This window comes from Monodon monoceros, unplaced genomic scaffold, assembly GCF_005190385.1.
Source record: "Monodon monoceros isolate NGI ecotype Baffin Bay Population unplaced genomic scaffold, NGI_Narwhal_1 Super_Scaffold_16, whole genome shotgun sequence".
Lineage (NCBI taxonomy): Eukaryota > Metazoa > Chordata > Mammalia > Artiodactyla > Monodontidae > Monodon > Monodon monoceros.
In genome coordinates, this window is record NW_021703772.1 from 19,148,966 (window position 1) to 19,161,302 (window position 12,337).

General features: G+C 52.4%; 2 protein-coding genes across 4 annotated transcripts; one reads left to right on the forward strand and one right to left on the reverse strand.

The window, feature by feature from the left end:
- The first annotated feature begins 187 nt into the window (after nucleotides 1-187).
- Nucleotides 188-6,880, forward strand: RNF25 (ring finger protein 25). Of its 2 annotated transcripts, XM_029225653.1 has the most exons (10): nucleotides 188-259; nucleotides 2,976-3,050; nucleotides 3,292-3,394; nucleotides 3,487-3,554; nucleotides 3,653-3,722; nucleotides 4,903-4,974; nucleotides 5,063-5,206; nucleotides 5,544-5,636; nucleotides 5,910-6,044; nucleotides 6,242-6,880. In XM_029225653.1, the coding sequence occupies exons 1-10, from the start codon at nucleotides 219-221 to the stop codon at nucleotides 6,818-6,820; spliced, it is 1,380 nt and encodes a 459-aa protein (XP_029081486.1). In that variant the 5' UTR covers nucleotides 188-218; the 3' UTR covers nucleotides 6,821-6,880. The 2 variants fall into 2 exon arrangements, with proteins under 2 accessions (XP_029081486.1, XP_029081487.1); XM_029225654.1 differs by having other exon boundaries at nucleotides 206-3,050; nucleotides 3,239-3,394; nucleotides 3,653-4,974; nucleotides 6,242-6,877.
- A 666-nt stretch (nucleotides 6,881-7,546) lies between these two features.
- LOC114896479 (mitochondrial chaperone BCS1) lies at nucleotides 7,547-12,298 on the reverse strand. 2 transcript variants are annotated; one of them, XM_029224478.1, is made up of 8 exons: nucleotides 12,040-12,298; nucleotides 10,222-10,590; nucleotides 9,981-10,120; nucleotides 9,342-9,536; nucleotides 8,974-9,037; nucleotides 8,566-8,735; nucleotides 8,231-8,348; nucleotides 7,547-7,859 (listed from the first exon to the last, which is right to left on the reverse strand). In XM_029224478.1, the coding sequence occupies exons 2-8, from the start codon at nucleotides 10,539-10,541 to the stop codon at nucleotides 7,607-7,609; spliced, it is 1,260 nt and encodes a 419-aa protein (XP_029080311.1). In that variant the 5' UTR covers nucleotides 10,542-10,590; nucleotides 12,040-12,298; the 3' UTR covers nucleotides 7,547-7,606. The 2 variants fall into 2 exon arrangements, with proteins under 2 accessions (XP_029080311.1, XP_029080312.1); XM_029224479.1 differs by lacking the exon at nucleotides 12,040-12,298 and adding an exon at nucleotides 11,534-11,947.
- Nucleotides 12,299-12,337: the final 39 nt, after the last annotated feature.

The following is a 12,337-nucleotide window of genomic DNA, read 5'->3' on the forward strand; positions in this document are numbered from 1 at the left end:
GAGGAATAGGCATTCAGGGGTGTGGGAGAGACGGTGGGCCGCCCATAGGCACTTCCTAGGGCATTTCCCAGCCATCCCTTGGCCCTCAGGACCATCTAAGGACCGGGAGTCTGAGGTTGCCTAGAAACGGCCGCGAGCTACTCTCCCTCCCCTGCTTTACTTTCCGCCTCCGACTGCCCGGAGGCTGTTTCCGGTTCCGCTTGCGGGCCGCAGAAGACATGGCGGCGTCTGCGTCGGCAGCTGCAGGGGAGGAGGACTGGTAACTTTGGGGTCATGGGCTTTGGAGGACCGCCTGGATCCGGTCCGGGGGACTAGCGGCAGCCGCAGACGGTCCGTACGGCGGGCGCGTGGGGGCTGGGCGAGGGATGAGGGATGGCAGAGACGCTTACATCTCTTCCTAAGAGAGTTCTGGACTGGGGATTGGGTGGGTGGAGGGTCACTGGTCTGACCCGGAGGAGACCGCATCAGCGCCGACCTGGCTGGTTCGGGCCGCGCCTTATCAGGTTCGATCCTCCGGCTTCACCCCGTCCCATTCTCGCCTTCTGAAGTGGATTTGCTCAGGGTCCCGGGGGATGCCTGTTTATCAGATCTCCGCCCCCCTCCCCGTCCCTCTTACTTCCCAGAACCAATGTCCTCCAATTCCCGTCCCCCTTTCCCCTCGGATCAGACTATTTCCTCTGAGGCTTTTCTCAACCTTCTCCCTTCCCGACAGCACTAATGAGGCTGTTGTCTGAATAAAGCTTTACATCTCACGGAAAGCGCTCCTAGTCCTTCTCTCAAGCATTCGTCACAAGGGACCAGAACATGGAAGGACTCTGGGATTTGGAAATAGATAAATGTGGGTTCACATCATATTTTATTAGCTGTGTAATGCTGACCAGGCCACCTAGCTTCTATGAATCAGTGTCCTTAGCTGTAAAAAAAAAAAAAAAAAAAAAAAGTGGGTGTGGCATCCACCTCAGAGAAGGATATGAGAGGATCAAGATGGATTTGTAACATACCTAAGCCTCCTTTTCATTAATAACTCTGAGGTGTAGGCACCTGAGGAGACTAAATGAGGCCTGAAGAGGTAAAATGAGCTGCCAAAAGGTACATAGTTATGACTAGGAATCCAGGTTGTCAGACTCCAAACCTTAGGTTCTTAGTTCTAGGACATTGTACAGTTCCACCTCCCCCTTTTTTTTTTTGCGGTTCTCGGGCCTCTCTCACTGTTGTGGCCTTTCCCGTTGCGAAGCACAAGCTCCGGACGCGCAGGCTCAGCGGCCATGGCTCACGGGCCCAGCTGCTTCGTGACATGTGGGATCTTCCCGGACCGGGGCACGAACCCGCGTCCCCTGCATCGGCAGGCGGACTCTCAACTACTGCGCCACCAGGGAAGCCCTCCCCTTTTTATTGTCACCATCTTACCACCATCCCATTCCATATCTCACATCCAGGGCCCAAGTCACAGGTAGGGTGGGTGAAGTATTGAAGGGCTTCTTGATGGAGGCTACACCTCAGTGTTTCATTGGTTCAGGGAGCCCAGCCAGTGCTGGCCTTTTTTGAGACCATGCAGACTTGCTGTTTTCAACCTATTCAGGGGAATTTAAGATTCTGAGGGGACACGTTGTGCCTTGGTGAGGGCCGTAATGATTGTACAGCCAGCCTGCAGTGCTCTAAGACTCCAACGCTCATGTCAACCAGAAGTACTCAACTGTTACCTACGTTATCTATTTTATATTTTCAGGTGTCTGCCTAAGACTTTAAAAGACTTTAAAAATTTTGGAGAATCACCCTCTATATATACACATACACATGTATACACACACACACACACACACACATGTATGTCACACTAGGGCAGCCCTGCTCTTGGTGAAGAAGGGGCAATATAACTATAAGAAAGCAAACCAAGTATGTATCTTTCCATGTATTATCTGGGTAAAGCTGTGGCCTCAAGCCAATAACTCATCTTCAGTGGCATTACAACTGCTCTTTCTGTGATTAAACATGTGTGTCCTCTGAGGGATGGCAGAGACACTGACCTCTCTTCCTAAGAGAGTTCTGGACTGGGGAGCGGGTGGGTGGAGGGGCCACTGGATCCTGACCTGCACAAGTTGATCTAGATCAGTCAGACAGCAGGGATCATAAATACATTGAATATTAACTACAACCTTCTCTCTTTCCTTTTAAGGGAGAAGGTTAATACAAATAGGAAAAAAAAAGAACACAGACTAGCTACTATGGCAAAGATACTATTAGGCACTTGACATAAACAAATCACCTGTCATCCTCACGATAACTGTGGAGAGTGAGTGGTAATATCTATATGTGGTGGACAGGGTAATTCAGGCTTACAGATATAAGTAACTACTCAGATCACATAGCTGGTAAGTGATTGGTACCTGTTACTCATTCCAAGGCTGATGGCTCTTCCACTACAGCACAGCCTTTACAGCATGTAGATCTGTTCTATTCAGGTTGGTATCTCCTTTGAGGAGGTTTACAGTGACTGGTATTGGCAGTGTGTGTAGACACTGGGATCCATGAACGGTGTAGGGAAAGCCAGGAGTGGTATTGGTAACCTTAATGCTAATCAATAGATGTCATATTTCTGGGTCAGAGAGATGGCCACTAAGGAACAACCAACAGTACAATGAAACTTAAACAGGGAGTCAGGAAACCTAGCTTGTGTCTCAGTCCTGCCTCAAGCCTTGAGATTTGGGCTAGTCTTTTCACCTTCTTGGGAATCTGTTTCCTCATCTATTGGCAGAAATGATCTGTAAAACTGATTCCTGTGCTTTCTACCTGGCCACTTGACAAATTAAGGAAACATGTTTCCCCCATTTTTATGGAGGTTAGCAAGAGAATGCACTCATGCAGATTGCCAGCACTCATGCAGATTGCCATTTTTCTACAAAGCCAGCCTTCATGGGCCTTAGTAGGCTTTACTAGGGAAAGTTGTAATGGTAAGTCAATCTCCTCTGTCTCTCTAGGGTCCTTCCCTCTGAAGTTGAAGTGTTAGAGTCTATCTATCTGGATGAACTACAGGTGGTCAAAGGAAATGGCAGGTACGTATTCAACTAGAGGTGGGCAGGAGTCCCCTTGGTAGTAAGAGGATTCCATGCAGTATCTGTGGGCCTTGATTTGAGATAATATTTCTGTCATGTAGACAGTCTATTCCTTTAATCACCCCAAAGAAAGAGCCTGATGCTCACTTCCTCTGCCCGCTTTACTCTCTCACCCCCATCCTCCCCAGCTCTCAAGTCCCTGCCCAGTCACATCCCAGGTCTCCACTTCATCCACCTGCAGATCATCATCATGGGAGATCTGCATCACCCTGCACCCCGCCACTGCAGAAGACCAGGATTCACAGTATGTCTGCTTCACTCTGGTGCTTCGGGTCCCAGCACAGGTGAGGCCTCTACTTTATGGCAGCAAAGGGAGGGAGGGGAGAGGCCTTGGGGTGGAGTGCATTAGCAGTAGCGTGGTATTTTCTCTCTCTAGTATCCCCACGAGGTGCCACAGATCTCTATCCGTAACCCCCGAGGACTCTCAGATGAACAGATCCACAAGTAAGTCGGGCTGGTCAGTGCAGCGAAAATTTGGGATACAGCTCAGTCTGGTGGGGGAAGGGGGCAGGCCTAATGTTTGCTTTGCCCTCTCCCCACAGGATCTCACAGGCGCTGAGCCACATGGCTGAGGCTGGGCTGGGTACTGCCATGCTCTATGAACTCATCGAGGTGAGAGGTGTGCTAGCCTGGGGAAATGTCCTTACCTTCCAGCTAGAGCAGTTTCTTTCAAGGGAGGCCATGGGCCTAGAATCTTAAATATGTCTAGAGACATTCATTTAGTTCTTGTTTAGGTAAGCCTAAACTGCCCCAGAAAGGTGAGACTCTCTTCTGTTTCAAAAAATCTCCCCAAAGACAGTTCCATAGCTTCTCCAAGTTGCCTATTCCAGCATCGTGACAGAAAAATTTTTTTCCTCTTTAACTTGAATTTTTCTTGCTTCATTATCAGTGCATTTCAATTGCCAATGCCAAGTTCTCTTGGCATTGGCAACTGAAAATGGCAAGAGATCTTACCTGGAGGGTCTAGCCATAAATGAACATTTGAAGGCTAGTCTGTCATTGGAGCTGACTAGAAAAAGTCATGGTTCTTTTCCTCAAAGAGTTTCTACCCTAGTAAAGGAAACGACCCACATGAAACTATGCCTAGAGCTACAAGTTAATATACACAGCTAACTTTTGTTGTTTGAGATCAAAAACACAAATACAGTCTTGTTTTCCTCTACTTTGAGTTTTTAAGAAAAATGTTCAGAAAAGAATGAAGGTGGGTGGCCTGGAGTCAGACTGGGCATAGACCACTGTAGCATTTCTAAGTCAGGCCTCCACGATGCAGCTTTGAACTTTGTGGAATTCCAGAGTATTAGCTATTAAACAACAGTGCAGATGCGTATTTCATAGCTCAACCTGATGCCTTTTGAATTCTCTGTCCGTTTGGGGCGTCCATGCCTTCACTTTCTTTCTGAAAGCTGACTCCAGAACAGGCTCATTGAGGGAGTGATATTCAAAGGGGGATAACCAGGAAAGGCCTCCCAGAAGATGTGAGTTTTAATTGAACATTTTTTTTCTCTCGAAGGTGTTTTATTTTCATCCCCAAGATGTGTTAAAAGTGACTTAATGAGTGGGAAAACAATTAAATTGGATTTTGAAGCTGGGTAGATTTGGGGGGAGGGGTGTGGGCAGGGAGGAGGATTGATTCCAAGCAGAGGGAGCATCACCAAGACAGAAATGCATGAACACAAGGCAAACTGGCTCGGTGGGAGACGGCCCGCCAGTCACTCCTGGGAGTAGTCAACAAGCTTCACTCACAGTTCTGGCTCCTGCCTCCCTATTTGAACAGTATCTTCTCTCCTCTCAGAAAGGGAAGGAAATTCTCACAGATAACAACATCCCCCATGGCCAGTGCGTCATCTGCCTCTATGGTTTCCAGGTGGGTTACTCTCTTGGGACCTGGGGGTCGGCTGTGACAGACAGTGGAGGGCTTGGGGCGAGCTCTGACACAGTGCCTTACCCTCCAGGAGAAGGAGGCCTTTACCAAAACCACCTGTTACCACTACTTCCACTGCCACTGCCTGGCTCGGTACATCCAGCACATGGAGCAGGAGCTGCAGGCCCAGGGGCGGGAGCAGGAACGGGAATGGCAGCACGCCACAACCAAACAGGTTGACCTGCTGGCCCTGCTCGCTTGACCTCATGCCCTCTTCTATCCCTCCACTCCAGGGCCGCCTTAGCCTTTTCAGGGTCATAGGTACCTCTGAGATTAACGAAAGCTCACCTTTGTCCAGGAAAAAGGGGCATCCTTATACATACACGTAAGCATATTGCACATGGTTTCAGAGGGTTCCCAGACCTCTAGTTAGGCAGCCTCTGCTTTGCTCCCCCTCACTGCTGAACAGGTATTCCTATGCCCCTCCGTCCCAGCCCTCTACAGATGAGGCTGGGCAGCTGGCAAGCACCCTAGGCTGGGAAGCAGGGGTGCGATTTCACGTCTCTTTTCAGAAGGCCGTTGGTGTGCAGTGCCCGGTGTGCAGAGAGCCACTCGTGTACGATCTTGCCTCGCTGAAAGCGGCCCCTGAACCCCAGCAGCCCGTGGTAAGACAATTCGCTGCTGATCTGAGCCAAGAATAATGAAATATTGTCTGCTTTGAATGGGGTCTCTGGAATTGGCCTTAAGCTGCCTGGGCCCTCTCTGTAAAGCCATGGCCCCCAGCAGAAGTCCAAAACTCTGTTCGGGAGCCCAATCTGAGGGATAAAACCAAGAACCTTGAGCAGATCTCCTGAGGCAGTCCTAGAAGAGCCGGGGTTTCGAGTCTGCCTTCTCCTGTTGATTCTTCTCTCTGTGCCACTCTGCTCCTTTCCCTCCAGGAGCTGTACCAGCCCGATGCAGAGAGCTTACGCCAGCAAGAAGAGCGCAAGAGGCTCTACCAGAGACAGCAGGAGAGGGGGGGCATCATTGACCTTGAGGCTGAGCGTAACCGGTACTTCATCAGCCTCCAGCAGGTGAGGGAAGGGTTTCCCACTCCTCCCCTGATGACACCAACCTTCCTACCAACACCCCTCTGCCGTGGCCCTCGGGTGAGCTTTGTTCTACCCTGGGAGGGCTGATGGCGGTCGGCTCAGATTCTAGGTGAGGGGCCTGCGGTTCCCCGCTTTGAGGAACTGCATCCCCTTCACTGCATCTGCTCACTTCCTTCTAGCCTCCTGCCCCTTTGGAACCCGAGTCAGCTGTAGATGCCTCTGGAGGATCCCACCCACCCAGTACCCTTGCCACAGAACAGTCCACCTCATCAACTGCTCAGACCACCCTGTCAGCTCCTCTGCCTGTGGCCTCCCAGTACACATGTGAGAAGATTCCAGGGGCTGGGCCAAATCAGCAAAAGCTGGGCGAGACCCAGAAAGCTATGCTAGATCCTCCCCGGGCCAGTCGAGGTCCCTGGAGACAAGCCGAACGGAGGCACCTAAAAGGAGGGGAGTGCAATGCCCTCAAAGGTACCAGTGATACCCAGGAACTGCCACCTCCTGAGGGGCCCCTCAAGGAGCCTATGGACCTAAAGCCAGAGTCCCGTAACCAAGGGGTTGAAGGTCCTCCCCAAGAAAAGGGGCATGGCAACTGGCAGGGTCCCCCGCCCCGCAGGACTCGCGACTGTGCCCGCTGGGAGCGCTCCAAGGGTCGGACACCGGCTTCTTCCTACCGCCACCTGCCTCGGGGTCGGGGAGCCTACCGGCCTGGTCCTCGAAGGGAGCCCGTGAGCCTCGAACCGGAGGATGGTTCCTAGCAGTACTGTGGGGGGTGGGGGGGGGACAATAAAGAGATTGGCCTTGTTTGGCTTTCCTTACTTAGTAGTGCCTAGCCTGTGAAGTATGGATCTCTTTCTAAATTCCCAGCAAGACGAGCATGGCAGAGTAGCCACAATATTGCTCTGAAGTCTGTTCTCCCAAGAAATCGGGGTCTGGATAAAGAGGAGTCTGACATCTCAGCTAGTATAGTGGATTCCAAGGAAAACTAGTGGAGGCCAACATTTAAGAAGAATATGCATGGGCTTCCCTGGTGGCGCAGTGGTTGAGAGTCCGCCTGCCGATGCAGGGGACACAGGTTCGTGCACCAGTCTGGGAGGATCCCACATGCCGCGGAGCGGCTGGGCCCGTGAGCCATGGCCGCTGAGCCTGCGCGTCCGGAGCCTGTGCTCCCCAACGGGAGAGGCCACAGCAGTGAGAGGCCCGTGTACCGCAAAAAAAAAAAAAAAAGAATATGCAGGACCCACAACCCACTGTGCATACACCCACATCTATCTATCTGTCTATACTTGAATATCTTGAGGTGGAGGATGGTACTTTCCTGTTTACTACAGTCTCTCTTCTGCCCCCTTTGTCTAAGGCAGGCTGTGCCCCCAGCATTTGCATATGTGGACACCTGATAGCCCCTGAAGGCATCTGTGTTTATAGCCCCTGCTTTTTCCTCAAGTGCCAACACCAGAAGGTAGGAGGGAGGTCAGAGAACGCAGTAGCATGACAGGTGTTTATTGATCTCCTAGAGGAGGAGAGGGCTGGGCACAGCCCAGTTGTCACCTCCTCAGAGACTCCGCATTGTGAATTGCCCCTGCAGGGTCACTTTTATAAAGCATGAAGTAGCCCTGCACCTGGGCAGGGCTGATCTGAGTTGTAGCTTGAAGGACATGGTCTGCAAAGGTCTCGGCCAGGGAAGCTGCTTCCCCTGGATAGAACCTCTGGAACATCTGGGTCAGCTGCCAGCGTGAGCAGTGGCCCACGTACTCCTTCATGTCTACTCGCCCAGGGCGTATCAGGGCAGGGTCGAGCCTAAGAGAAGAAGGCAGCAAAAGCAGAGTCATGAGCAGCAGTGCCACCAGCACCCCCAAAAATGGTCCCGCTAGGGCTTCCCTGGTGGCACAGTGGTTGGGAGTCCGCCTGCCGATGCAGGGGACGCGGGTTCGTGCCCCGGTCCGGGAAGATCCCACATGCTGCGGAGCGGCTGAGCCCGTGAGCCATGGCCGCTGAGCCTGCGCGTCCGGAGCCTGTGCTCCGCAGCGGGAGGGGCCACAGCAGTGAGAGGCCCGCGTACCGCAAAAAAAAAAAAAAAAAAAAAAAAGGTCCCGCTGAACCTCCTGATCCTCCTAAGATAGTGAGGGGGTGGAATCTTGCCTCACAGTCTTGAGTACCTCACTCCTCACCTGTCAACATAGTTGGTGGTCATGAACACGATGCGTGCCTCAGTGGAAGCCACGCCATCCAAGGCGTTGAGCAGGCCGCTGAAAGTGAGACGACCTAGACCTTGGTACTTCACTGGGTCTGGAAGAAGGCAGAGATAAAGCGTGAGTGATCATAGCCCTACTTAAAATTAGCATCCCCTTCTACTCCGTACTTACCATGTCCCCCTACTTATCAATGCGTCTTGTGGCCTCTCATTGCTAACCCAGGTGTCCTCCATCAGCTCCCTGGATTTCTCCTTTCTTCCACTGTTCCTCATTTAGAAACACTCCCCCTTCCGTCAACTTCCCTCACTTACTCTCCGCAGCCAGGTCTCGACTGAGAAAGGCAGCATCCACATCCTCCAGGAGCACCAGGCTCTGCTGCGGTGCCACGCTCAGCAGGTGGTTGAGCCGGTCATCAGAGAGGCTGGAGTCTGTGAGGCTCAGCAGGCAGATGCTGTGCTGCAGTTCCCCAGCCAGGGCTGTGCTATGGAGGAGGGATGACAGGTAATGGGCAACCTGGGAATTGGTCCTTGGGCCCAGCTGCTTGTTCCTCACTGTACTAGTTTTGTCTCGGAGGCCTAAACCTTTCACCATACCCTGCTAGTGTTCCACATGTCTCATGTTTATCCCGGTTCCTGTTCCCCACATTCATTTCCCTTTCCAACCCCACCAGTCCAGTTTCTCTCCAGTTTGAGGGTTAAGGGAAGTTTGACTCTACTCACATAAAACTGCTCTTTCCACAACCAGGGGGCCCATAAAGCAGGTAGCCACGTCTGTAGGGAATGCCTAAGAATACAGCCGGGATGATTGTCAAGACCTAAAATGAATCATGTACTCTGCCCCAGATGTCCACATTCATGCCCAACTCTGCTCCTTGGAGGCCTGATGACTTTGGCATTGGAAGAAATCATTCCCGTAGACAACTTTTCTCTCCGCTTCGTCTATGGGAATTAGGCTAGAGCTTTATATTTGCCCACAAATATAAAGCGCTAGCCCACAGCTTTATATCTGGCCACAAAGACCAGCCTGTTCCCTCCTGTTCTAATACCACATCAAAAACAACCTAGCGAAGACCCCAGCTGCTTCTCACCTCTGTCAGTGTACCACTTGGGGTTATCGATGAATTCCCGGATGTCTCTGACAATTCGGTCAGCCAGACCCTGTTCTAGAACCACAGAATTCAGTGGCCGGCGGCGGCGTGGATAGCCAAAGGGGCGCCATTCAGAGCCCACGGCTGTGTACATCACGGTCTTCCCTTCCTCCTGCTGCAAGGCTAGCTCTCGAGCTGGGAGGGGGGAGATGAGACAAAGCCAATAATTTCTCTTTGCCATGCTACTAGGCAGAGCTGTGCCAAAACAGTTTCCCTCGGGCTTCCCTGGTGGCGCAGTGGTTGAGAGTCTGCCTGCTGATGCAGGGGACACGGGTTCGTGCCCCAGTCCGGGAAGATCCCACATGCTGCGGAGCGGCTGGGCCCGTGAGCCATGGCCGCTGGGCCTGTGCGTCCAGAGCCTGTGCTCCGCAACGGGAGAGGCCACAACAGTGAGAGGCCCGCGTACCGCAAAAAAAAAAAAAAGAATATACCAAAACAGTTTCCCTAGCCACCAGTGCTACCATGGTCTCAGAGCCTCCTGTTCCTCCTCTCCAAGCTTCTCTTCCTTTGATGTCGAAGACCCCATCCCTGCAACTACCACCCCCTGCCCCCATAAAGCCTGTCTGTGCCATCCCACACCTTCCTCCAGGATGTTGAAGAAGACCTTTCGGTCAGTGCCCAGAGCCGTGAAGGTGACAGATTCCCAGGGGGTCCCCGTCTGCAGGTCTATGATCTGCATCTCTCGGCTCCGTTGCACCCGGATCCACTTCCCTTGATACCTGAATAAGAATGGTCAAAATGAGGTGAACGAATGGGTCAAACCCACCTCCCCTCATTCTCCTTTTCTACTCTCAGAGCCCTCTCTGGTTCCCAACCTTACCAGATAAAGTGGTTTCCAGGGCTGGGGACAAATTCAAATTTAGTGGAGATGCGGCCACTCTCGTGCTGAAGGTACGAAGTCTCGACACTGAGGTGCTGAGTTCGGGTACTGTGGCGAGTGAGCCAGCTAAGCAACCAGGCATAGCTCCTGTCTCGAGCAGGGACTTCCAGTGTGATCATGTAATGGCGCCGGAATGCCACCAGACCCAGTTGGGCACCCTTCCGGGCCAGGGCCAGGGCTGTGCCCACACCCACCAGCCCAAATCCAGCCCCAAAGTAGGGATTGTCCTTCAGGGCCAGAACAAAGTCTGAGAGGGGCATCTTGAAAGGAAAACACTGAATCTTACTGGCCCCAAGGCATTTTCAAGACCTGGGGGTGGGGAGCAGTGGAGATGGGACAAAGCACAAGATTAGTTTAGAAAATGGACTCTGAAATTCCTCCTCAACACACCCCTCCCCCCCTGCAGAAGCTGGGAGCAGGAAGGACAGGTCAGCATTACTGTGTGCTTCAATATCCTCCCTCTGTGGGGTGGGGTTGGCGTTGGAATGGGATGGGACTCTGGGCCAGTTGCCCCATTTTGCCTTTCATTATCCTGTTCATACCTGTTTCTTGCCAGACGACTATGTCTGGAGATTCCTTAAACCTGAGAGAACCATATAACCGGCTTCACATCAGGATAATGGATGGACAGAATTTTTGTGGTCCCTGGGACCAGCTGAGTTAGAAAGGGGCCCACTGGCCAGAGTTAGGAGGGGATGAAGAAGCTACTGTCTTCTGTCAACCTGTCAGTAACCTCATGCCTTGCTATTGAGTCACGTACTTCAAATATCCTCTCCTCTCCTTTACATGCTAATGTCCTGTTTAGCTTTTTATTACCTCCCACCTAAACTGTCTCTTCAAAATTAATTTTAGGGGCTTCCCTGGTGGCGCAGCGGTTGAGAGTCCGCCTGCCGATGCAGGGGACACGGGTTCGTGCCCCGGTCCGGGAAGATCCCACATGCCGCGGAGTGGCTGGGCCCATGAACCATGGCCGCTGAGCCTGCGCGTCCGGAGCCTGTGCTCCGCGGCGAGAGAGGCCACAATAGTGGCCCGCAAAGAAAAAAAAAATTAATTTTAGTTCTTGAAGTGGCATCTTAATGGGTCTCCACATCCTGCTTCACCAAACTGCTACACAGGGGTCCAGATCTTTCTTCATAAGGATATGCTTGAATCCCACTACTTTCCCTACTCCAACACCTCCAATGACTGGCTCTCAACAGGTCCCTGAATTAGGTAAAAACTTCTCTGCCTCCACAATACGGGGCCCACCTACCTTTAATGGCTTAGCTCCTAATACTCTCTGTTGAACAAATATACAAACCTCCTTCTTCCTTGCTCAAGCAGTTCTCTTGACTCGGAATGCCCATTTAAATTTATTTCCTCCATTCTCTCCAGTTGAAGTCCCGCCCATCTGCTACTTTCTCCAAGGAGATTTCCTCGAATTCCACCCCCAATAAAATGTGACAGGACCTGATTCTAGACTGTAAGATCCCGAAGGGTAGGAGGTCAAATCTTTTCTAGCACACCTCACCCGCCCCCCTGCCACTTTGCTCTACGCCTGGCACGCAGTTTGGTGAACTGACAGCAGTGACCTCCGCTGAAGCTCAGAAGAGGATCCAGAATTCCAAAATTCGTATGCGTGGAAGGTTACAGACAAAGCCCTTCCCCCTCCCGGTCCTTGTCGGTCGCCCAGAAGCCCCCTCCCGAACGCCCTCTACACCCCAGCGCGCGCCTCCAGCAGCGGGGTTTGGAATAATCAGTCACTCCCCCGCCCCTTACCGCCATGACTCTCTGGCCCTCCCTCTCGATGGTTTCACCCCTTCGCTCTTCAGTGAAGTGCCGCTTCGCCCGGCCCCCGAGTTGTTTCATCTACTTCCCGCCACACCCACCAAGAAGGCTATGCCACTCTGCTCCACAACTCTCGATGGTACTCTTTGGGCCTCGAGGCCAGGAGGGGGTGTGGGGGTGAGGAACGATCGACAGAACCATAGAGTACTCCGCCAGCCTCACAGAGGAAGAGAGAGCGGCCTCCAAATGCCCGGGTGCTAGAGGCGGCTGGGCCGGAGGCGGTCGCACA